At 34.2% G+C, this 25,900-nt stretch overlaps 1 protein-coding gene across 2 annotated transcripts in view; it reads left to right on the forward strand.

The window, feature by feature from the left end:
• cher (filamin protein cher) overlaps positions 1–25,900 on the forward strand; it is a 1,020,924-nt gene that overhangs the window by 279,137 nt on the left and 715,887 nt on the right. For both annotated transcript variants that reach the window (XM_069837665.1, XM_069837667.1), the window contains 5 exons: positions 7,246–7,402; positions 10,750–10,873; positions 11,597–11,753; positions 13,418–13,585; positions 18,139–18,269. In XM_069837665.1, coding sequence (XP_069693766.1) covers positions 7,246–7,402; positions 10,750–10,873; positions 11,597–11,753; positions 13,418–13,585; positions 18,139–18,269 — 737 coding nt within the window. The remainder of the gene's footprint in view (positions 1–7,245; positions 7,403–10,749; positions 10,874–11,596; positions 11,754–13,417; positions 13,586–18,138; positions 18,270–25,900) is intronic.

The raw sequence follows: 25,900 nt of genomic DNA on the forward strand, positions 1-25,900 counted from the left end.
CATATATTAACCCTTAGAAGCCGGAAGACTTATGCCACTATTGCACGCAAATGCCTCTTAACCAGAGGTTTGTATACCTGCATAATCGAGTAAATTCGTTTTGAGTTCGTTAGCCGAGCGGTTTAAGATGCACAAGATGTGTCCGGCCAGCATATCGTGCCTAAGATCACAGGTTCGTGTCCTGGCCACTGCAGTCAATTGAGCCTGTGGTGAAGGATGGGGAGGGCCCATGTAAAGCAATTGGTGTAATGGTACGCATGGAAGTAGAAATGATTTTGCTCCTTTTTTTTTAAGAAAAAAAAATCACAAAAAATTTTTATTGTTTTAATCAAGTAGAGTGTCCTTAATGTTATATAAAATTAAAGAATATCAACGTATTTTTATATATTACATACAATTTATAACATATTATATCACGTCATGACCATAATACTAGCACGGCTCCTAAAGGTTAAGTCAACTGCCATTATACAAGGAGTGCACTCAACTAAGTGATGAGTGACTTGGTAGCCAGGATTCCACAATAATATGCACTGTTGAGTGAAGAACCTACGTAAAGATTGATTTTAGGTCCTGCAGAATATATTATGGTAACAATGATTATTAGAGGAGAAAAATTCGTTCCGGCACTGGCATTGGTACGTAGAACCAAGGACCCGAGTTCAAGTAGAACCAAGGACCCGAGTTCAACCCCTCTAATAATCATTGTTACCATAACAGATATATTCTGTAGGACCAAAAATTAATCTTAGATACTTAATTGAAGTTTTTTTTTCTGCATAATTCTATACTAGCTGCATTGAGATATATGTTTATGGTGGTTATGATATGACGATAATAATTATGGTATATCATTATTATCATTATCGTCCCCTACTAATGCTTAAAACATCTATGAATATTTTATTATGTGTTTATATTTGTTTGCTTCTAAATCTCTGAGGTAAATAGGAATGGAATATTCTGTAGAGCATGGTAAAGTTTTCCATAATATTATGTTGAAGTTCAATTAGTCGCACTCATTTGTGGTCGATTCTTTTAACGTGTTTTGCCATTAGATCAAAGTTTCATGGAATTTAAAATTTGACTATTTACTATGGTTTTTAAGAATGATACAAATCTTAGTCTTACTTCTTTGATAAAGAACGGAAAACTAGAGATTGTAATTTAATGCACATATAAAAATACTTGCTCTGAATGAGAGCGGTTCAAATAAAAATTTAACCCACTGTTTCTCACAAGTGTCAAAATTCAGCTTTGTTAGTACTCATATTTTGTTGCTCTGCATTCCAGAGAGTCTCAGATTCAATTCATAATGCAATCATGAATTTTCTCTAATGATGTAATCCTTCTGGCAATGCTGCGATCCTGAGTTTCACTCAGTCTGTAACAAAAATGAGTACCAGGGAGTTCTCGTAGTGATTAAAAGAGGCAAACACGTAGGACTTACATGTCTACTGCTACTAATGCCAATTGTCTTTAAAGGTGGGAGCCTTAACTCCCTGCTACTGTGTGGACCTCTGTGGCCTGTAATATGCATAACTTTAGTATCATCCTCATCATACAGTGGCTGTGAATTTGCCTTTTAGTTGTCTGTCTTAGGAATGGGAGATTTTTTTTTTGTGTTAGGTTAGCAAAATTGCAGTAAAGTCTTGCAGAAAAGTCAGGCGTCAAATAGAAGAGAAGGAATTCAGTTAATAGTGAAATAATCGTGAAGAGAATTTACTTGTTTATTTTTTCCCACAAACATTTTTAAATCAATAACTGTGCGATTTTATGGACGATTATGTATGAAATTTTCATATAGGTTAATTATACTAGCAGGAGTATTATTTAGTTATGCGTAAATGTTGTGCATCTTATACTGTTCTACAATACATTATTATTATTATTATTATTATTGTTATTGTTATTATTATTATTATTGTTACTATTATTATTATTATTATTATTATTATTATTATTATTATTATTATTATTATTATTATTATTATTGAATATCTGGTATATATAGAATCCTATTTCACCCGTAGGTATATTAGGGTTATAAGTTTAACAATTTAGGGTATATGCATTATTGGGTTAGTACCAGTACATTATAATAATTTAGCAAATATACTATTTACAAAAGATGAGAAATGTCTACAGTTACACTTATTTACAAATACACAGTTAAGTGGCGCTGAATTGGTCTTATTTAAATATGACACCAATATGTAGGCCTACCTTTCAGAAAAGAGGCAGTCGAACAGAAGATGTGTGACAGATTGATTCTCTTCTCCAAATTACACTTTATCTTATTTAAAATGTAAAATCTCTGAAGATATTCGGCAAATTTTCCATGTCTTGTCAAAAATTGTGTTAGAATAAAATTTGGTTGTAGGTACTTAGAAGATAATCTATCTTGAACTGTTGAAAATAATAGAGCTCTTGTAGTACTTCCCTTTTCACTCTGTCGCCAATTTTGATCCCATTTTTCAAGAATGTGTTTACGTATTTGCTTCTTTACAAACGAAAAGGTGCTTAATGCGTAGCAAATACGGAGATTTGAGACAGCAGCCAGTTTTGCGAATAAATTATTCATCTGCTCTCTCGTTCCCAGTATTCCCGACATGTCCTCTAACCCATGATAGACGGTTATGATTTGGTCTTTCATTAATTAGGTGTTTAATTTCGACATTATTGATATTATTATTATTACATACTTACTTACTGGTTTTTAAGGAACCTGGAGGTTCATTGCCACCCTCACATAAACCCGCCATTGGTCCCTATCCTGAGCAAGATTAATCCAGTCTTACCATCATATCCTATCTCCCTCAAATCCATTTTAATATTATCTTCCCATCTACGTCTCGGCCTCCCCAAAGGTCTTTTTCCCTCTGGTCTCCCAACTAACACTCTATATGTATTTCTGGATATTATTATTACTATTATTATTATTATTATTATTATTATTATCATCATCATCATCATCATCATCATCATCATCATCATCATCCTTCACGAATTAGGCCTCTGTAGACCTGTTTCGGCCCCATCTAGCAGTCTTCTTAAAGGTCTTCCTGGTCGACGATGTCCTCTAGGTTTATACTGCATCATAATTTTTGGGATTCTTGAATTTTCCATTCTTCTTACATGATCTAGCCAATTGAATTTGTATCTGCTGATTTTTTCTTCTACTGACTCTACTTCTAATTGTTCTAAAATTTCTTCATTCCTTTTTCAGTCTAAAAGAGTATATCCTGCTGTCCTCCTGAAAAATTTCATTTCCGTTGCTTTGATTCTGTTCATGTCTTTTTTCTTTAATGTCCAAATCTCGCTTCAGTATAAAAGGGAGGGTAATGCTAGTGTATTATATATTTTTATTCTTGTAGATTTTTGTACTAATTTAGCTTTTAATGTATTGTTTATTATTCCTAGAATTTGTGTAAATTTGGTAATTTTCTTGTTCACATCTTTTTCATTTTGATAAGATATTTCACAACCCAGATAATTGAAATTTTGCACTTGTTCGAGGCATTGGTTATTGTGTATTATCTTACTTCTGACTGGATCTTGTCCTAAAAATGCCATTACTTTTGATTTTTGTGCTGAAATTTCCATCCCAAAATCTTTTAATATTATATTTAATGTATACAATCCTCTTTGTCAATTATCCTCTGAATTGGAAATGATGACTTGATCATCGGCATAGAGTAAGGTATTTAATGTTAGAGCACTGGTTATTTTGATTCCTGATGTGTAGATTTGGTTCCATTTTAAAATAATTTCATTTATATAGATATTAAACAAAGTTGGTGATAGTGGACAACCTTGTCGAACTCCATTATTAACTAATTTTCTTTCGGATATACCGTAAAATGAGGTGAAGTTGACCACAGGGGTGAAGTTGACCAAAACTCCCGAATAAGTTTCAGAGGCCATTAATGCCCAGAAGTAAAATTTCTAATTTTTTCAAAAAATGGTATTTTATATGTTGTACTTCTCTTTTCATATTTGACATATTGACAAAATTTTAAAATATGTTTCGTTTCAACTATAATATTTTATTTAAGTCTACAATATTTAACATTTTTTATACATGGGATAAACTTTAAAGCTGCAGGTGACTCCAAAGAGGATATTATCACACAACCATTGATTTCAGCATCTTTGAGTATTTCTGAACACACACATAATTTGGTTTCCTATCCTGAATTACTTAGTAGCCTACTGGAGGGAAAAATAAAAAAAAAAGGGAAATTTACATGTTTCTTGGTGTGAAGTTGACCACACTGTAGGAATTCACTGCATTTGTTATAGTACTGAGTATAGATACAATTTTGAGGTTAGAAAGTTATTTTTGTCCTTTTTTGTAGTCTCAAGACAGTGTTAGTTGGAAATGCCTAGAAAGTATGTATCAGTTGGTAAACAGAACTGCCAATATAGTAAACAAGATTTAGAAGATGCTCTAAAAGACTATTTAGATGGGAAATTGAGCATGAAACGGGCATGTGAGAAGTACCATATTCCAAAGGGAACACTTTTCAATAGGGTGCATGGATTGAAAGGAAAATCGTATGGTGGTCCAACGGTTTTTTCAGCTGGTGAGGAAAATATAATGGTAAACTGCTTGCTGGCATGCGCATCTTGGGGTTTTCCCTTAAATACCCTTGATGTGAGGTTGTTTGCTAAGGGATATCTGGACAGAATAGGTAGGGAAGAAAAGAAATTTGTAAACAACATGCCTGGTGTTGAATGGGCTAAAAGCTTTTTGCAGCGACATTCTGAAAAATTGTCAGAGCGCCTGGCAAACAACATTAAAAGAGCAAGAGCAAACGTCAGTGAAGATGTAATTAGGGAATATCATGTAAATCTTTCTGACACAATAGAAGGGTTACCAGCAGAAAATGTTTTCAACTACGATGAAAGCAACTTGTCAGACAACCCAGGAAGAAGCAAGATGATTTTCATGAGGGGTGTTAAGTATCCTGAAAATGTTATAAATCATTCTAAGAGCTCCGTATCATTTATGATGTGTGTGTCAGCTGATGGAACTGCTCTTCCGCCATACGTGGTGTACAAATCAGCTCATTTATATGACACCTGGAGGGAAGGAGGACCAAAGGGAGCTCCATTTTGTACAAAACCATGCTGCAGTAGAGGGACACGTTACAATAGAACTTCACATGGGTGGTTTGATACAATCACGTTCACAGACTGGTTCAAATCAATGTTCCTCCCACATGCTAGTCGTCTCCCTGGAAAGAAAGCCCTCATAGGTGATAATTTATCATCACACTTTAATGAGGAAGTGCTTCAGCTGTGTGAGAAGAACAATATTTTTTTTGTATGTCTTCCAGCCAATGCTACTCATCTATGCCAACCTCTAGATATCAGCTTTTTTGGACCATTAAAGAAAGCATGGAGGAAAATCCTAAACAGCTGGAAGAAATGTCACTCCAAGCACTCTGCTGTGGAAAAGAGCTTGTTTCCAAAGTTGTTTAAACAGTTGTTCAATGAAGTGCCAAATATGCACCAGAATATTATCAGTGGCTTTGAAGCCACAGGAATCCATCCTCTGAACTTAGATAAGCTCTTAAAAAGAATTCCCAGGAAAGAAACACTCACACCTTCGAAACACCCTGACACTCCTACGATGATAACAGAAACACTTGTAGAGTTTTTGAGCCAGCAGCGACATCCAGTGCAGACTTCATCAGGTTGTAATACAGAGAAGAAAGCCAGAAGACGACTGACATTGACTCCTGGTCAATCAGTTGCATCAGAGGACTCTCCTCTGAAGAGTAATAGTGCCACTTCAATACCAGTATCCAAGCAATCAGGATCAGCTAGAAAGTTATTTGTTTCCCCTGGAAAGTCATTGACACTGACTTCCAACACAAGAAGAGCTGCCGAAACTGCTCAAAAAGAACCTCCACATTCTGCAACAGTGCCGAAAGAAAATGACTTTGTGTTGGTGAAATTCAAACAAACAAAAAGTGTCCTTTATTATGTGGGTCAAGTCATAGGAAAGATGAATGAAAGTGGTGACCTGGAAGTCAAATTCATGCGCCGTAGTAATAAGATTCTGGGTGCATTTCATTTCCCAAATGTGGAAGATATTTCTTTCGTAAAAGTTGATGATGTAGTGAGAGTATTAAGTGAGGTTTCTGCTCCTAAAAGGCTAACCTCACGACAGAAATCATATTTTAATTTTGTGTTAGATGAGGACAATGTTCACTGAAATGTAAAAGTGTAACTGGCTTTGTAACACCTACTCACACACGGTACCGGTATTTTATTGTAATTATAAATTTGTTTAAAATTTTCTAATGTTTTTAATGTGTTTGAAGTCAATTATGGCACTTTTCTTAGAAATTGCTCTGTTAAAATTCAAATTTCAATAAAAATTACGTTTGATAAGGTGTTATGTGTTGTGTATAGGTACTGGGTACTCTTTTCTTGGTGTTTTAATCACTGTGGTATAAAAGCAATGGTTAACCTTCATTTTCATAAGGTCACCTTCATCCCATGCCTTAAAGAACTTATTTCTACATGAAATACTTGTGTGTGGTCACCTTCACCCCATGCGGGGAGAAGGTGACCAAATAATGTTTTTTTAAAATTAAGACTACTTGTAATAGCGAAAGTATGTTTGCTCTAATTAAATTCTATTCTTCAGATACGCACCTTTCTTTATATGCTTTTACAAAAAAAAAAAAATAATAAAAATAATCCTGAACGCCACAGTTATGCAAAGTTCAGAATTGGTAAGCTTCACCCCGTTTTACGGTACAGTTATTTATTTTGACACTTATTTTGCTGTCTGTGTAGATTTCTATTATATTTTGTAATATCAAATTTGGAATATTTTAATCTTGTAATATGTCGAATAAAAGGTCTCTTTGGACTTTATCAAAAGCTTTCACAAAATCAATGAAAGCTATATGGGTTTCTAAATTAAATTCTCTTCTTTTTTCTAACAATAGTTTGATACTAAATAATGGATCTACACATGATCTTCCTTTTCTAAAGCCATTTTGACACTCCAGAAGGAAAGTTTCAGCATGTTTTTTTTCAATTTTTCATTTAAAATCCTACTAAGCTAGTAACCTATCTTAGGGAAAATTACATTACTTTCAAGCCTCAAACAAGCAGTATAAGGACAGATTATTATTATTATTATTATTATTATTATTATTATTATTATTATTATTATTATTATTATTATTATTATTAATGATTTATTCTTTTCTAAAGGTACCTGTGGATAAGTCTGTGGATGTATCATCAGTTAAAGCATTTGGACCTGGCCTGGACCCTAAGAAGTGTCGTGCTGGTACACCATTAGCATTTAAAGTAGATGCATCAAAGTCTGGCAAGGCTCCTCTCGGTGTTACTATACAGTCTGATAGAGGTAAATAATTATTTCTTTTTTTTTTTTATTATCCAATTATTTCTTTTAAATACAGTCTTAATACTGCGACTGAAGACCAATGCATATTTTTGTAGTGAATTGCATAACATGGCGTACATAAACCATATCATAAGAAAGTATTTGCGAACAAGTGAGGCAGGACAGAGAAGGAGAAAGAGAGTGGTTAGTGATTGAATACAGAATGAGAATGTATGCTCTTGGAGTGCGTGTGCTTTTGCAGGTGCTTTTTTGTGTTTGTGTGTGTTTGATTTGTTTGTGTGCGCGTGTAATAATCTCGTTTATTCAGGTTCTTTTTTATAAGTTCTTGGAAGGTGTACTTCGGAAGACTGTTCTTTGATTATTGCCTGATATTCCTCTGTCACTGTTACCACTAACTTCTCCATTACTTTACTATTCCACCACTACCACTTTCATATCCGTTGCCATCACAACAATCACTTCCTTCATTACCGTCACTGCTGATGCCACATCTCTACTTCCATGACCATCGCCATAACTACAATCACTGCTATCATCAGAAATGTTGCCACTACTGCTGCCACTATCACCAATGTTACTGCTAACACCATCACCAAAGCCACCAAGATCTCCATCACAACCAGACACCACTACAGTTGCTGCCTTTGCTATCATCGTCACCTCCGTCACTATTGGCGTCATCATCATCATCTTCATCTTCATCCTGTTAAAATAATTATTTTTATTTATTTTTTTTTTTATTTTTATTTTTTTTTTTACTGTACCCTGAAATTTATTTTAGCTTCTGTTGTTTGAACTAGGAGCCTATCTCTTCCTTGAATGCCTTACATTTCTTATATCTGGTCTCTAATTAAGAATCTCTTTAGATGTTGCTTTTTATTAATCCTTTGCCATGGGCGAACAAAACTTTCTATACCATTACGTGACAATTTTTCTGTTGAGAATCAGATGTTAACATATCAGTTGTAGGGGCAATTTAGCAGTAACACCAGACAACACACAAGAATTTATTTATTTCATTTATTTATTTACTTAATCTGACAGGATTAAGGCCATAAGGCCTTCTCTTCCATCCTACCAGATAGCACATATAAATACAAAAAGGAAATACAAACACTGATGGAAATAATACAAATTAAATAAAGGCCCTATAGAGGGTCAGCAGGGTCAAAAGAACACTATAGAGCTTCGAATTAATACAAGAAAAAAAAAAAAAAAAAAGAAACGAAAGAAAAACAGAGATAGCAATGATGATAGTGATAACTAATAATAATAATAATAATAATAATAATAATAATAATAATAATAATAATAATTGTTACAAATAAGAAAATAACATGTTACTTACCCACTCAAATGAAGCAAGATTTTGCTGAAGTTTTTTGTCTTCATTTTTTAATCATTTTTTGCATCCCCTTATTATATTGCACATCAATTTCTGCAGTTACGCATAAATGAAGGTGATGTAACAATGAATGTTATTTTTTAATTTAATAGAGTCGTCTAATTTGATTGTAGTGTGAGTTGTTAAAGTTACTGTATGTACGAAATAAAAAAAAAAACTTAAAATAATAACTTCATGTTATTTTTGAAGAAGAAATTGTCTCTACATACTGAGTAAATTTTGTAGGACAATAATTATAATGCCACTAGTAGTTAATATACATTTTAATAGAAATAACGAATTTAATACTTAAATGTGAAGAAAATACATTTTTATGAGCATTAAGATTCCAAACTGTTTGTGTGATTTATACTTATGCCCATTGGACCAAGTCTATGAGTATAACTTTTGGACGTGTAGATTATTACATCTATAATTGATAACAGTGAGAAATAAATTTAAACTTCTTGTCTTGCCCCCAAATAAAAGTAGGTGATTATTATTAGCAATTCGTGTGCCCTGTATCCGAATTTTGAACCCAAAATTTTCCTTCACTTAGCATTTTCCGGAGAAATCAGATTTCATTTTATTTTCCTACATTAATAAAGTTTTATATGTATTTTCAGTCTCACGAATAAACTTTCCTGACACCAAGTACTCTAAAAGACCTATTTTAATTGAAATTGCTATGTAAAACATAAATACGATGTCACAAAATTTCAGTCATTAAAATTAATTGTTTTTGCCTGCATATCATTACGAAAACTAATAACTCTCTTGAAATGTTAAATGATTTTTGGAAGTATTTCGTTTGTAGCTGATCTAGGACTCTTCAACAAGAAAAAACAATAATCCACAAGCTTGCTGGATGACCATCTTCACATATACCACCTTTCAGTTTGAGTTGTAGTCTGATGAAATCTCTCCTTTTACTCATGTCATCACCAGGCATCGCATTTTCCTTCCCAAACAAGTTAGGAAAGTTATCGGTTAGTATATCCTGGAGTTTCAGGATTCACTCTAACCCTAAATGCTTATGTCAAGACACTACGGAAGGTAAAACCTAGTTCGGTACGTAATAATAATGGAGCATGACAACTGTAAGTGGAATTGCTTCTAAATTGAAATGGTCTGTCCAGCTACTTTTTAACCATATAAACGCACTAACACTGCGAAAGTAGCGCTCTACAAAATATTAGTGCTACATATGACAGGAAATATAATTAGATCGATAATATTGAACTAGTATATATAAACCTAATATATATTATAGAACATAATAGTAAACATGATACACCTTAACTGTATATACTCTATAAATACAATATATACAATTAATTCATTTAACAAAATCAGCGATTTCTTTCCATGAGAGACTGAGATTAGAGGGACATTTTAATGCCATCTTCTTAGAATGTCTGTGCTCTTCGAAAATCTGTGAAACTTCTCTCTTCAATTAATCTCAATAATAAAGGGGTAAACAACATCAAAGACCTGATAATTTTAGGTTCGTTCACACTCCCTACTTCACACTTAAACATCACTCACTCTTACTATACTGTATACCTGTCTTCCAGTTATTAAAGTCCTTGTGATTTCTTATTCCTCTTTGTCTTGTGTTTTCTTTCCATCATCTTCTTCGTCTTTACCTTCTTGTTCATAATCTTATGTACTAAAATATTATGATAACTAGCGTGTTCTGATAGACATCTTTTCAGTGGTATTCGATTTTGTTTTCCAATTTCCTTAATTCTTTATCTTTAACAGAAGATTGTTGTCTATTTCTTCAATTGTAGTTCTCAACAATTAATTTTCTTTTAATATAATGTGAGTTCTCACCATATATTCTGTTTCCTTATGTGATCGAATCTTCTTTGTTCTTTTGCAGTACTTAGGAACCTAATTTATCATTTTAAAATGTACTTTAATACTTACAGTTAATTATTTTTTACATTTTTTGTAGGACCATTGGCACCAGATGTCCGTGATAATGGAGATGGAACCTATGACGTTACCTACATGCCTCCTTCAGAGGGTAGCAACGTTAAAGCGAAGATAACATGGGATGGAAAAGACATCCCAAACAGGTAAAAACAGAGTTCATAAACTTATTGTAACATACAATTTAAATAAGTTGGAATTGTTATTAATGTATGCACCTATAAAGACATACACATATAAAAATTTATGTATTTTTTTATTATATCGAGCATGGTAGTGTAGTGGTTAAGACGTCTGCATTGTAATCGTGAGGTCCGCGGTTCGTTCCCATGAGCTTACTATCCTGAATTTGTGTTTTTCATGGTTTCCCAAGTCTGCTGGAGAATTGTACAATTGCAATGGCCATGACTCACTTTCTTCACAATTCTAAATCCTTCATAACATCACTTTGTTGTTATCTTCTCACCTTCCACAACAGGCTGGGCATCTGCCAGAGAAGTATCACAACTCTCTAAGTGTGCTTCCATCTATCGAGAGGACTTTTGAACCACCCTGTGTTTTTAAAAATAGGATGATTATTTTATAGTTTTATATTTTTTGTAAGTCTATAATCAATAATACATAAATTGTTTATATTCCAAATACTTGTTGAAGATTGATGTATGATTTTGATTGAGGTAATTATATAACCACTGGCTTGTCCAACACAAGTCATAAATTGGGTATACACTGGGGATCGAACCTGGGTCCGCAGAAGTAGGAGTTCAGTGCTCTAGCCACTGGACTGCTATGGTGGTTTACCAGAAAATATTTCTTAACGATATAATACGCATTTAGGAGATTGCCCTAATACAATATCTCTTTTACAGTCCCTATCAAATGAAGGTCCGTCCAAGAGTGGAACCAGATCAGGTGAAAGTAGAGGGTCCAGGAGTGTCAGGCAAGGGCATTCCTGCATCTCTTCCTGCAGAATTTACAATTGATACAAGTCAAGCAGGCTATGGTGATCTAGAAGTTCAAGTGAAGGTAAGTTAAAAAGCATGACATTTGGTGAAATATCTTTTAAGCATTTTTATTAAATGCTTCCTAAAGCTGTGAACAAAAAAGGATTTTTAAATTCACCTCGTGTGAGGCAATAGATTCTGTTCGAAGTAATATGCAGAATTTAAATATGTATTTATGCAATATGTCGTATGTTTAGTTAGAAACTCATGCATAATTCATGAGGCAACTAGCCAGGAGGGAATGGGGTAGGGTGGCCAGTTCCTTTCCCTTTCCATTGCATACGTACATCACTGACTAGTAACATATTTCACTGATCAGACTTAAAATGTATGCAACAATTAATACGTCAGGTTTCAAAATCCTTCTTATGCAGTTTCTATGGTTTTCATAAACCATTAAAAAAATTTTGTAAGATATTTTTTGATAATATACTTAAACCTGTGTGTTAAAAATCAATAAAAAAGAAGGAAATCAGTCTGCACAGTTTCATCCTTCAAACTTAAGGGAAGAAAAATCGGATCAAAATAGATATCGAAGGAAAACCCTTACATTCTTTAGACTGCAAGAATGCTGTAGCTAGTTTTACAATTCTAACAGGTCATGACTGCTTGATAAACCATTTGAACAGGATGAAAATATTCGACACTTATACCTGTATGTCACACACATAGATGCTGTAATGAATGCAGAGCACCTACAGCAGTGCAGCACCATAGGTAAAGACAGACAAAATGCACAAGATATAACTAGCCTCTATTGGGAAGTGAGAAGGAAAATATTGTAACTACCAAGATCCCATTGGAAATATTCATGCAATGAGAGGCAATAAATTAGTGTTAAATTTAACACTTTTATACTCGATACACTTCAGAATTTAAAAATGAAATAATTGATTTATTACAACTGAAATAAGATAGAAAACGAAGCACACAAGATCAAATTAATTGTATAAAAATTGTTTCTCAAATATTTGACAAGCTCTTTTAATTTGATTTAAAGTCTTCATAATATGTTGAACTACGATTTAATTCTAAATCACTGACACAAGTTGGATCAAGCGTTGCACTTGTTGATTGTTTGTTAATTTTTGGTGATACAGAAATATTTTCTAAATTTTTGACACTTCGTAACTAAGTTACACAAGAGAGGTTAGAAAAATACCTCTTTCTTTGCCCTCCATCCTTGCACTTGATCCAGTGTCCTCATTTTCGTTTTTGGCTAAATTTTCAGCAGTTCATTTGCAGTCTTTCTTTTACGCCATGCTCTCATTTGTTCAGCCTCTAATTTCGGTATATTGTCTAACAAAAACTTGTTAACAATGAAAGTTACTCTCTGCTTATGACTGTATAATGTTACAACACTATGCAGATGATACACTGCCTGGTGGCAGTGCCACTCCCACTAATTTATGTATTAGTGTGTGTAATTTGGTGGAAAACAGCAAACCAACATTATTCACGTGATAGCATAGCAACATACACAATTCCGTAGCAACAGCACACACAAAGACCTCTTAAAACGTCAGTGACAGAATTTTGTTTCACAGCATTTGACTCGTAATCTGCCTAAAGAAGATTCACTTAAAAATTGCTATGAATTAAACAGTTTCATTTAATTGCTTACTATATCTTAAGTTGGGTTAATTATGAAAAGAATCATCAGTACATAATTTTCTTTCTTTGCAGGGTCCAGATGGTTATCCCCGTAAAGTTAAGGTAGCAGACAATGGTGATGGAACTTTCAAGGCAACATACATTCCTGATGATTGTGGACGATACAAAGTTAGTGTGAAGTATGGTGGAAAAGAGGTGCCACATTCTCCATTCCAAGTCCAGGCATTTGCGACTGGCAGTGTAAGTAAAATGCATATCTTTCTTCATATTTTACACTCGCTTGCTGCTACTCTGGAATGAGACTAAGATCTTGGTGTTATGTGTGAAGACATAAAATTGTTATTAAGAATTGTGATGAGGATTTTGTGTTGCATGATGGAAGTATGAATTCTGCGAGAGTAGAGCATATAAGTTATTATATAGCAGGTGTCCACTATGAACATGACACCTTTTAATGTCAATAAATATTTACACCATTAAAGAACGTAAGTTACGGACTATGATGGCAAACTCACCAAGTTTCACAGAAAAAAATTAGTGTTCCACCCTCCGCATTGGCTCCTTTTGTTGCACAGGACATGTCCAATCAAAAATCAACTTCCTGTTATATACTTTTCAAGATTTTTGGTATGACAGAATCAACTGCATCCTATATGTTTTTAAGTAAGGGTTGGTGGTCACCAGTTCCGGTTTTATCATGAGTGTTGTTTTTAACGTACCTCTAATAGGAAAAGTCCAAGGGTGTAAGATACAGAGATCGAGAAATTGAAAGTATTGAACCTCCATATCCAATCTAACATCCAGGAAAATGTGCGTTGAGAAGCTTCTGTATGTGAAATTTTGTGGGGCGTCATCCTGCTGAAAAAATTGTGTTTAGCTAGCAGTATGACATTTTAGATGGTGCAAACTGTTTCAGCATACGAAGATAAGAATGTACTGGCACTGTTTCCTCTGCAAAGAAAAAGGAACAATAATTTAATTATACATCGATTCACACCAGATGTTTACTTTATGATATTGCACACATGCTCCACAAAGACATGTGGATTTTCTGAGCCCCAGATTCTTACGTTCTGCTTATTCACTTTTCTGGATGTGTGGAATGTATTGTTATAAGAGAAAGCAATTCATGATAAAGACCTTGGTTTTCATGTAAGTGCTGCAGTATGTCTGTTGCAAAACTTTCCCATTTATTCCTATCACTCAGCTTAATTTCTTGCAACATTTTCAATTTTTAGGCAAACTCTTCGAGCCTACAGCACATCACCTTATGCACAGTGGACCTTGGAATTCCTAGTTTCCTAGCACTTCGCAAAATGGACTCTCGAGAGCTTTGCTGGAAAGCCTCCCTGTTAATCTCCACAGACTCTTCCAACAATCGGAAATTGCCCCCTTCATGGTATTTTAAAACTCTTTACTGCCATTAAAAACTGTTCCTTCCATGCCTTGATGGTGTTCTATGATGATGAATTCCTTCCATTACCATACGGAAGTTATGTTGCATTTGCAAAATCAAATTCATTTCAGCATACCACCATATAGTCAGCGCTTCTTCCTGAGGTGGTCATTTTTACTTCAATTTTTCCTGACTTCACATAGTAAAAACTGAATGAATTAATTCATAGTTTTCTGCCCAAGGGCAGATCTTTAACTGCATACCCGGCGTTCTACAGTCTTCCCTACTTTCCTTCCACCTTCCTCTTAGACTCAGCATAAGATCCATATATCTTAACCTCAGAGAAGGTGCATAGCAGGGAAAAGACCGCAATTTGCTTTAAATCTGCACGACTTTAATGACAGGAAACCTCTGACCTCCTCACTCTTTCATATCCTTAATTAGTGCCTTGTTGACATTTTGTGCACCTTAAATAATCAAGGTTGTGCTCTATTTCGAACAGGTGCTTATTCCTTTTATAGTGTGGTGTTTTTGACTGCATGCATGCTCTCATGTTACAACAAGAAAATGCATTCCTCCGTATTCCAATAAGGTGCGCACTGCACTAAACTGGCAACATTGTGATGGCGTGACTTCCCCACTCCAACATAACCTTTATTAGAGCATTGTTGACATTTTGTGTACTTGCAACACTCACAGCCGTGCACTTATAATTACGTTTTCGTTCTTTCTGTGTTGTCGGATAATCCTCACGTTATATAAATAACAACTTACTATTCTGTTTTGCGTTTTAATGTAATGTAATATTTAAACTAAAAATAACATCACGAGACAAAATGCTCAAGCAAAAATCAATAAGTTGAGCTTAATCACTTATTTTTAATAGCACTGTCTTTTGACTGCATGTACCTTCTCATGTTATAATGCATATGCGCCTTCTCCCAGGTTAATGTTTCTTTTCTGATATTTTATCCTGCCCCTAAGTGTTTCACCGTTCACCATTCCTTTTACTACGTCCTATAGTAGGCAGTTTCTTCTTTGCTAGTGACTCAGCCAATTTATTTTTCTCTTCCTTTCATTTCCTATTTTATCTGTCCATTTGACATGCTCCATTCTTCTCCATATCCATATTTCAAATGCTTCTAATCATTTCTCTTCACTTATTCGTAATCATGTTTCTGCCTGATCCTGCCACATTCCACACAAAGCATTTCACTAATCTCTTCCTTAGTTCTTTTTCCAGAAATCCGCAGAAGTTGTTCCTTTTTCTATTAAACGCTTCCTTTGCTATTGCTCTTCTCCTTTTGACTTACTGGCAACAGCTCTTGTTACTGCTTATAGTACACTCTAAGTATTTGAAGTGGTCCACTTTTTCTACTGCCTCATTTCGAATTTGAATGTTTACCTTCACACACACTTTTACACAAGTCGCACATTTTGTGCTTCTTATGCAATAATTTACATGATTTCATCTGCAGATGTTAATGTTTACTATGGCATTAAAATGTGTCAGGTTAATGGGGGACATGGTTTTTAATTTTGTGTGCTGTATATGTGATGGAGCATTAATTTTTTGGACTTGAAACAAACTTTTTCTCTGATGAATATCAATCTACATATTCATTTTATGTATTTTTCTTGTTCAAATAAAATTGTATTGACTGTTGAAAGAACAAAATATTTCAATAAAACAGTTTTTTATTTTCCATTATATGAAGTGTAAAAGAGAAAGTACTTCATGGTTGGACATACATGGGGAAATTATTCATTGTCCATAGTACCGGTGTATATTTTGTAGAGAGTACATTTCTCTGAATTTAATTTACGCAGTAAAATATAACTTAAAAAGAAAAATAAATCATGTGGCCTTAATTAAGATGACCACGAGGATCCGGAAATTAATAGCATTAATATAATGAATTGAAGATGAATATTGTTGTAAAAGTAAATCGTAATAATCAAGTACTGCTAATTTCAATTAAAATATAAAATCTTAACAGATAACCTTAAAATTAAATTTACAATATTATCTCAGCTACTATAAAAGCAAAATGAACAAAACCTTTCATGCTTAATAGACATACATTACACTTTATGAATATTAAAATAGCTAATAATTACCTGTAAAAATAATATCAAAGTTGCATATATTTTTTTTACAACAGTAAAGCATTTACATAATAAAATATACAATTAATTAAATATCTGCATGATTATTTTACTGGAAATGCTTTAAAGATCTACATTAACAACATAGTCTAGGATCTTTTACCTATTCTTCAGGAAATAAATTTTTCTTAATCAAAAATTTTAGACAATTTACTATTGAAGGTAATGATCAAGAAAAAAAAAATATTTCTTGAAGGAATTGGTAAAAGATCCTAGACTATGTTGTTGACGTAGGTCTTTAAAACATTCCAATAAAAGAATCATGGTGATATTTAATTGTATATTTTATTATGTAAATGCTTTACAGTTGCAAAAAAAAAAAAGTAAATTTGATATTATTTTTGCAGGTAATTATTAGCTATTTTAATATTCTGAATAGTATTTTGTAAAGTGTAATATATGTCTATAAAGCATGAAAAGTTTTGTTCATTTTCCTTTTATAGTAGCTGAGAGATAAAAAAATGAATTTCACTAAATTTTTGCAGGCTAATGGTGTACCTCCCCCTAAGATAGTTAGTGTCATATTGTAATTAAAATTATGCTATAATCAGTCAATTAATATAATTGCCACAGTGGTCTATTGGTTAGAACACTGGTCTTATAATCCTGTGAACCTGGGTTTGATCCCCAGTGTACCCCCGTTTTATAACTTGTGTTGGGTAAGCCCATTGTCCAGAATTTTCTTCGGGAACTCTCATTTCATCACGGGTGTAATGTAGACCACCCTCCTATGGTGCACCCTGGTCAATGACTGTCGCTAAATTGGTGTACACAACTGGCTTTGTTCGTATGGGTGAATGACGAACAGTCAGTACCCATTATTAGTAAAAGAAGAATAATAATTTTAATGGAATAATTTGGATTAACTCTCATGTCGTATCATCAGCTGTTATAACATAATAGCAGTTCAGATATTGGCCTTCAGCTACCCTCCCATTCCCCCGTAGTCCTACTTCTTTCTGTCTGTCTTGCTACTAGTCTCTATTTGCCACTTCCCTCCACTAAATTATTCTCTGTAGAAAAAATTGGCAACCTTTATAAAAATAAGAGAATAAAATAAAAACATAATAAAAATAATTTCCAAACTGAATGTATTTACAATTTATATGACTTTCAATTTCAGAGTTAAGAAATTTCATTAATAAGAATCTAACCATCTCCACAATGCTCATTTCGTCTTTATGTAGTGGATGCTTTGTGGCATGAATTGGAATGAATTGCATTGCAGGCAGAGAAGTGTCAGATCACAGAGGGTATCCAGCATGCACTGACAAGTGGGGAAGAGTATTGCATCACTGTGAATGCTCAGAATGCGGGGTATGGAGCTGTCACATGCCGTATACGTTCAACATCTGGCAGGTAAGGTTATGCAAGACTAATAAATAAACAGCTTGGCATGCGTTTGGTGTTTGTATATATCTTATTCTGTGTAAATTGAAGTTCACTTTACCATTTCCAAATAGAGCAAATTATAGCTATGGTATCCAATTGAAGAGTCCACTGCAAGAATGATGGATGTCACTTTCTTGTCGAAAATGAACCAAGACTGTCAATGCAAAGCTTAAGACATAAAATGTACATAGAGAGTTATATGGCATTAACACTGATAGTCGTTGTCCAGTAATGATCGGAAAATCACAGTTAAGCTTTGAGCGCTAAGCATTTCAAACTTTCAATTGCTTCTCCTCCAAAATGTATTCCAAATGACATCCATCATTCTTGCAGTGGACTCTTCAATTAAATGCTTTGGTTTAAAAGCAACACTACTTAGTGCACGGTTTGTTTTTAGAGCACTACGGAGTTCTTTGGAAAATATGATTTATGGCCTCATCTCACTCCTTGGCCTCATCTCACTCTCGGCCTCATCTCACTACATCTTGCCAAAAAATTGTAATGTAAAATTTTGACATGTTCCACATCTTAAAACTTCAATGCTAATTTAAGATCTATGGAATACAATAAATGACATGAAGAGAAGTTGGTTGATGTCTCATGTTATGGTTAACTAAAGGTACGGTCACACGTCGCTACTTTTGCAGCACTGCAGTACAAAAAACTGCGCAACTCTCGTACTGCGACGTGTGAACAATGGTGCAACTCGAAAAGTAGGGGCTGCCGAACCTGCTGCCTGCTACTTTTTCATGCTGCGTGCAGCTTAGAAGTAGCGACGTGTGAACAGGGTTCTCAGGGTTGCAGCCGCAGCATTTTTGATATTGGTTTTGTTGAAACTTTTGCTGCGGTTGCAACCAGTGTTGCCACCCAAATGTGCCAATGATACTTTTATTGTTTGGATATATTTTAATGTTAGATGTGATGAAAATAAATTATTTGTAACAGTTATTAAATACACAACACAGTCTGAGCATAATTGCTGACGATATAATTCATTTTTTTTTTTTTATTTTCCGTAGCGTAGTTTCAAACAGGAAGGTTGCCAACATTGGTTACTAGAATATGCTGTTGGTTATCATTTAAGTATATAGGCGATTTTAAAAGCTTTATGGTAAAAATAATGCCAATTTCTGAATACTAGTTAGGACAGAAAAGCAAATAATAGATAGGAAGCTATCGCATGAGTTTCTTAATAATGCGAACATAACCACAAAATGTATATTGAGAAGTCAACACGGAGATGGAAACCTGCAGCATGACTGCGGCTGCAAAAGTAGTGCCTTGTGTGTGAAAAGACTTGCAATCTCCAGTTGCAACTTTTGCAGCACTCGGGTTGTGCAGCATGAAAAGTAGCGTGCAGCGCGCTACTTTTGGCTTACATATGAACATGACACGCAACTTTTGCAGCTGCAGTACAAAAGTTGCGCAGCAAAAGTAGCGATGTGTGACCGTACCTTAAATCATCCTATGGTGATTTGCATCAACTTCGGTTAAAATTGTAGTAACCGTGGATTACGAAACTGCAGTTACAAAGTCACTTAATCCAAAAGTCTGTGATGGTCCTCTGTTTCTACAAAGTGACAAAAGTAAATGATCCGTACCTCTGCAGATATGATAGTCATTGTCTAAAAACGACTGTGCTTGCTTCTTTCTACATCAGAGTGAATGCTACCTATATTTTCGTGTTGCATTTGTTTGCCTTTCGGCATTGTTATGTTTCTAGATTGCACTTCTTTGTTTTTCAGAGCCATTAGATTAAAATCTTACAAAATGGAAAATACAGGGTGGGGCATGGAAAACTACCTGTTTTAAAAGTGAAATAATTTTCTTTTAAAAGAACAAAACGTTTGTTTATGCATATTACAAGATTAGCTCTCACTCTTGGATTATCATTTTCAACCCAGAAACTTGGAAATTAGCCTCATCAGACATCAGTAGCACGTTCAGTAGCAATGGATCTTGTTGAATTAATTCCTGCGTTTGTCGACAATAATGTAAGCGATTCAATTTGTCGTTAGCATTTAGTTGTTGAGCAACTTGCATTTTTTAGGGATGGAATGAAAGGTCAAGATGCAGTATGCGGTGTAGGCTGTGATTCGATAAATTTAGAGTGAGTGCATGTCTTCATGCTGAACAAATTGAACTTTGCTGTAATGCAGTTCTCACCCTGTCAATATTTTCAGAAGTGCATACAGTTTTCGTTGCTCCAGTTCTCTTTACATTGAGCTTTATTCCCTCCACTTATTCACCTATGAGAGAATTGTTTTACGAGTTGGAACTGATCCTCTGCCTCGGTTATCTCCAAATTGTCGTTGAAATGACTGCTGCACATACACCACTCTCTCATGTTTCGTGTAACTATCAACTGCAAAAACACAATCTTCAATACTCCAATTAGCCATGTTGCTTGTTAAATCCAAAGCATTTACCAATGCAACAATAATGATAACGTCATGTACATTGTTGTGGTTAACCTTTAGTACCAAATTAAAAATAGGTAATATCCCATGCCTTGTACAAAACGAAAATGGTTACAGTAAACCGCGTTTTAACATTCCTGTCTTTAAGGCATAATCCCTTAAGTTACAGCCAAATTTCATAAGAATAATGTAATTAATTCCTGCTTTTAGGGAAATCCGGTATAAGGAAAATTCCACTATTAAAGAATACTTTTCAAGTGAATTTTGTGATAATGAAGTCCGAAATATCGACTTAACTTTCAATAATCAATGGTACCATCATGTTCGATAGCACATCTCAATCGATAGTTACACGGTGCTGTGCAATGGTGTTAATCTTTATCATTCCTCATGGTCTTGCTTTGCGTTACTTTCACACAGTGGTTGCTTTGCTTGTTTTGTTCTCGCGAGTTGTGTGTATCCTGTTTCCAAGTTTTTCTTTTTTTTTATGCTGTTTATGTATCGTTATAATGGCAACTAAATGGAAGAAATTATCGGACAGAAAGTGAAAATAATAAGGGATGTTGAGGCTAATCCTCCAATAACGTTATCGCATATGGCAGAAAAGCATGGTTTGCCAGCTACTTAATGGGGGATAATGAAGAAGAAAAAGAAATTTTCTTTGCTGAGTTTCGGGTGTGGTTTGTATTCAACCAAACAGAAAAACATTCGTGCCTCAACATTTGAAGAGTTAGAAAATACGATAATGAAATTTATTGTAAATACCTAATTAAATTATTACAGTAAAAGCCCTCGTATCTGGCACCCAAATAACTGGCAATACCAAAAAAACGGCACTTTTGGCTAGGCAAAAAAAAAAAGAAAAATTAATTAATGCGAAAGGGAAGAGTTGGATGAAGATGTGACTAGTTTTCATGAATCGCACATGCCGCATATCGTGTTTATTCTTTACATTGTTTATGCGTGAAACATAGACAAACATGTTATGTCTCTGGAGTATATCGGGTAGCATTGGTAAGCTGTCACTTGGACCTTGCAAACAATGCGCAGAGATGATATCTTTAAATTTACCACTTGAACTTGCCCGTTTTGAAGGAGTGTCAGACGAGTCTAAATAGGAAATTGTGAAATTCTTTGTTGCTACGGTGCGCAAAAATTTCATTCTAGTGATAGATAGTATCATGGCTATTACCGCTAAGCGCTGATGTTGCACAATGGATTCCGCAAAACCTAAGCAAAATATTCTTATGCACAAATCACCGAGCGTTACTTCATCTTCATATTTGCGACATTGACTACACTGCTACTCACGTCACATGACTCAAATAACTGCCATTTAAAATTGTCATAAGGCTACGAAAACTTTTATTATTTTTTTATACTATTACGTATTACTGAATTACAATAATTATGAACTGATTAATGTAAATTACCATATTCAGTACTAAAAATAAACATTGTACACATTTCAAAACTTTATTTTTAAATATCTATGTGAAAGTTACTAAATTTCAACATGGAAAAAAATGTTTGTGTAGTACAGTGTCTTTACATAACCTATAAACGTATTTTCCAATTATCCGGCAAAATCAGTTACTCGGCATTGCCTTTGTCCCACAGTTGCTGGATACGAGGAATTCTACTGTATAATGTTTGATATATAACACACATATTAGTACTAGTTATTTTAGCCTTTCCTTCCCATTTTATATAAACCCTCTTTTAAGGAAGACCTCTATTTAAGGAAAAAAAAACTAATCCCTCAGAGATTCGTTATACTGTATATCTCAGCGTTAGTCTGAAGTATTGATGGACTTAATTATTGGATATAAATATGTAATAGGAAGGGAAAGGTGGAATATCCATAAAGGATGAGGATGAAGCACAGACCATCAGAAGATCAATATGAATGTGTGTAAAATCCAAGGTCACAATTATGTCAGGGATCTATGTAATATCCTAGAATCCATCCATGACCTTTCTTTGTTCAGCCTGTGATGTAGAAAAAGAAATACTCGTACACCTTGATCCATGTGATGTTGTTACTTTGCTCACTCTTAATACCAAATTGTGTCAGGTTATAACTGTTTCGTGGTCACATGTGCCTCAAAGACCTGCATTCTGATCACCTTACTACATGTTCATTGAAACTGTCTTGCGTCATGAGCTGCCTTGAGTGCATCACCAGAAAACTACTGTTTTTCCACACCCATTGACAGTAGGACATATATTCATATGAACCTTGCTACTCAAAATTATTGATACTTACAGTATATCAAAATATTTCCTTTTTCTTCTGAAGTACTCGGTGTAAGCTGTGATTTTACAGGGAACTTTTCAATTCCTAACTGGCCATATTCGAGCTTACCATTATATTCAGGTTGAAATCTGGCTAAGTGCGAAGGATTTTTAATGGCAATAAATTTTTGTGCATGGCTTGCTTAAAAAAAGGGAAGGAAAAATAAATGTATTTGTTTTACAAGCCACAAATCTTCTGCATAACACATGATATCCACAAAACAGTGGATTCCATTATTTTTCTTATCCTGTCAATTGGACTAATGAATTCTGTCTTACTCGAGCCCAAATAATTAATGATATTTCCCAAGCTTTTACCATTTTCTGAATTTCCATACACTTCAAAATTCCCTCTGTTTATGCAGATGCGAAGTAACGCGAATTCAGTAAAAAACTAACCTTGTACTTGGATTTTTTTTTCTTTTGATTCAGAATTTATGACATTTTTAACAGCTTAATTCGTAAATTAATAAAATGAAATGAAATTGTCAAATTAATTGCTTAGGAAACGTAAATTGTTTCACTTTCAATTTTATATTAATCTAAAATACGTTGACTGAAATAACAGCGTATCTGATCTTCTGAAGTACCTCATACATAAACAGTTCAAATTAAAATACACAGTTGCAAAAGATACGGATATACATTATCAATAACAATTTCAAATGAAACAACTTCAGTAATGAAACTACTCTTGCAACTTCCTATCAGAATCTATTAGTATATAATTATGTCGATATGACAAGTTATTGAACCAATTTTAAGGATCCTTGTTCTTTTGAAGATAAGTGTGTTAAGTGGCGCCTCCGTGCATTCAGATCGACAAATAGTCTTGTGCCACATAGGAAAGAGAACTTTAAATTCCTTTGTTTTATGGAAAAATTAACGTCAAGAGATGTATTGTTGTAGGTTTATGGAATGTTATTTTTTTATTATGTTAATGAAGGCCTTAACTTCGGCATTATTGAAAATGTGCATCCTCGTGGAGAATAGTGGAATGTTTAACTCATATTACTTCTAATATATTTTTCTTTTTATGATATGCTATTAAAAAGAAGATGGGAGGGAAAATCTTGGCTTCTGAACTTTTTCTTGGAAGGTGATGCATGGTTCTATATGACACTTTTAGCTGCAGGATGCTGCATTGGCAAATTTTCAATTATTTTTACTTAGTCAGCCTCTATGGAATATGAGCATTTCTGATTTAGCATTGAGTTCTGGTGTTATTGAATGAAAGCTTAAAAGTAAGCATTTGAATTGTTGAATGGATATTTGCTTTTATACAAATGTGATTTGTAATATCTCAACTTACTCTCTTATATAAGGCTTGCACGGACACTGTAAGTGCAAACAATATATTATTTTTGTTCTGTACTGATGAATTACACTTTCGGCCATATTTTTGTCAACTCGTTCTTTATCCATTGTTGTATCAGCCTCGGTAGCGCAGTCGGTATAGTGCTGGCCTTCTGTGCTCGAGGTTGCGGGTTCAGTCCCGGCCCATGTCGATGGCATTTAAGTGTGCTTAAATGTGACAGGCTCATGTCAGTAGATTTACTGGCATTTAAAAGAACTACTGCTGGACAAAATTCCGGCACACCAGCGATGCTGATATAGTCTCGGCAGTTGCGAGCATCGTTAAATAAGCCGTAATAATTGTAATAATTAATCCATTGTTATACCTAACATGAAGTTCTAATTTTTTAATTATTATTGATTTTAACACTAAAACGTCAAAAAAATGCCATCCTTGGTGGTCTAGTTGTTACCATGCTTACTATTCTTTCTGAGGTTCGCAGTTCAAATCTTGGTGAGCGTTATGTATTTTAAAGGACTATAACAATTTTATTTGTATTATGGTTTCCTTCATAAGGGCTGTAAATCTAGGGGTCCATGACGCAGATTTGCAGCACATAAAAGAACTCTGTAGTAAGTACAGGGCTCCATACAGAATTTTCTGGCTATTTCTCGCCCACATCAAATATGGAGCTAGCACAATAGGCCTGTCAGTGGCTTCAGTGTCCATGGACATTTCTCACCTTCCACTCATAATCTATTCTGTATCATGCCTTGCCATAACATACTTGTGCATTATATGGAAGATTAATTTTGAGAAAAACCAAATCAATGGCAATGTTTAAGCACTGGCGTCCTGTTGAATAGAAAACGAAGGTAAAATGATAGAAGAAGTCATGGCATTTAAATAGTTAGATATAGAGATCAAGAAACAACAGGATCACAGATGAAATTTTACACCAAGCAAGCAATGCTTATACTGCATAATGTGGAATAATACAAATTTAAGAAGAGAAACAAAGGCGAGAATATATAAATCTGCCATAAGGCTAGTATTAACTTATGAGTGTGAATGTCGAACAAAATCTTAAAATAACGAAATAATAGAAATTAAAGTAAAAAAATCTCAGGAGAATCATTAAGAGATGACATTCGTAGCACAGTTATTGGAGAGGAATGCCAAATCAAAGGAATAAACCTTTGGATTAATAATAGAAGACTAAATTAGAACGAACAGCATAGAGGAAAATAGACTTGCAAAAAGAATATGTGACACATCAACAAAAAAGACTTCAGAACAACCACAGCTACGATTAAAGGATGTTACCATGCCTGGAGCTGAAGTGAATGGATATGCAACAAGGTGCCAGCTTTCATGCATAGAGGAGGAAGAAGAATAAGAAGATGGGAAAAGATAAAAATAAATTTCAACCAAAATGAGCTGTTTAAAGTGAGAACTGGGATTTAAAGGAAACAGCATTAAGAAATACTGTGAAGGTCCGTAAAAACAAGCGAAAATAATTCACTTTAATTATGAACGATTTTAAAATGCGTTTGCTGCACAATGCACAATAAATTGATGTA

This window comes from Periplaneta americana, chromosome 10 (genome assembly GCF_040183065.1).
Source record: "Periplaneta americana isolate PAMFEO1 chromosome 10, P.americana_PAMFEO1_priV1, whole genome shotgun sequence".
Taxonomy (NCBI): domain Eukaryota; kingdom Metazoa; phylum Arthropoda; class Insecta; order Blattodea; family Blattidae; genus Periplaneta; species Periplaneta americana.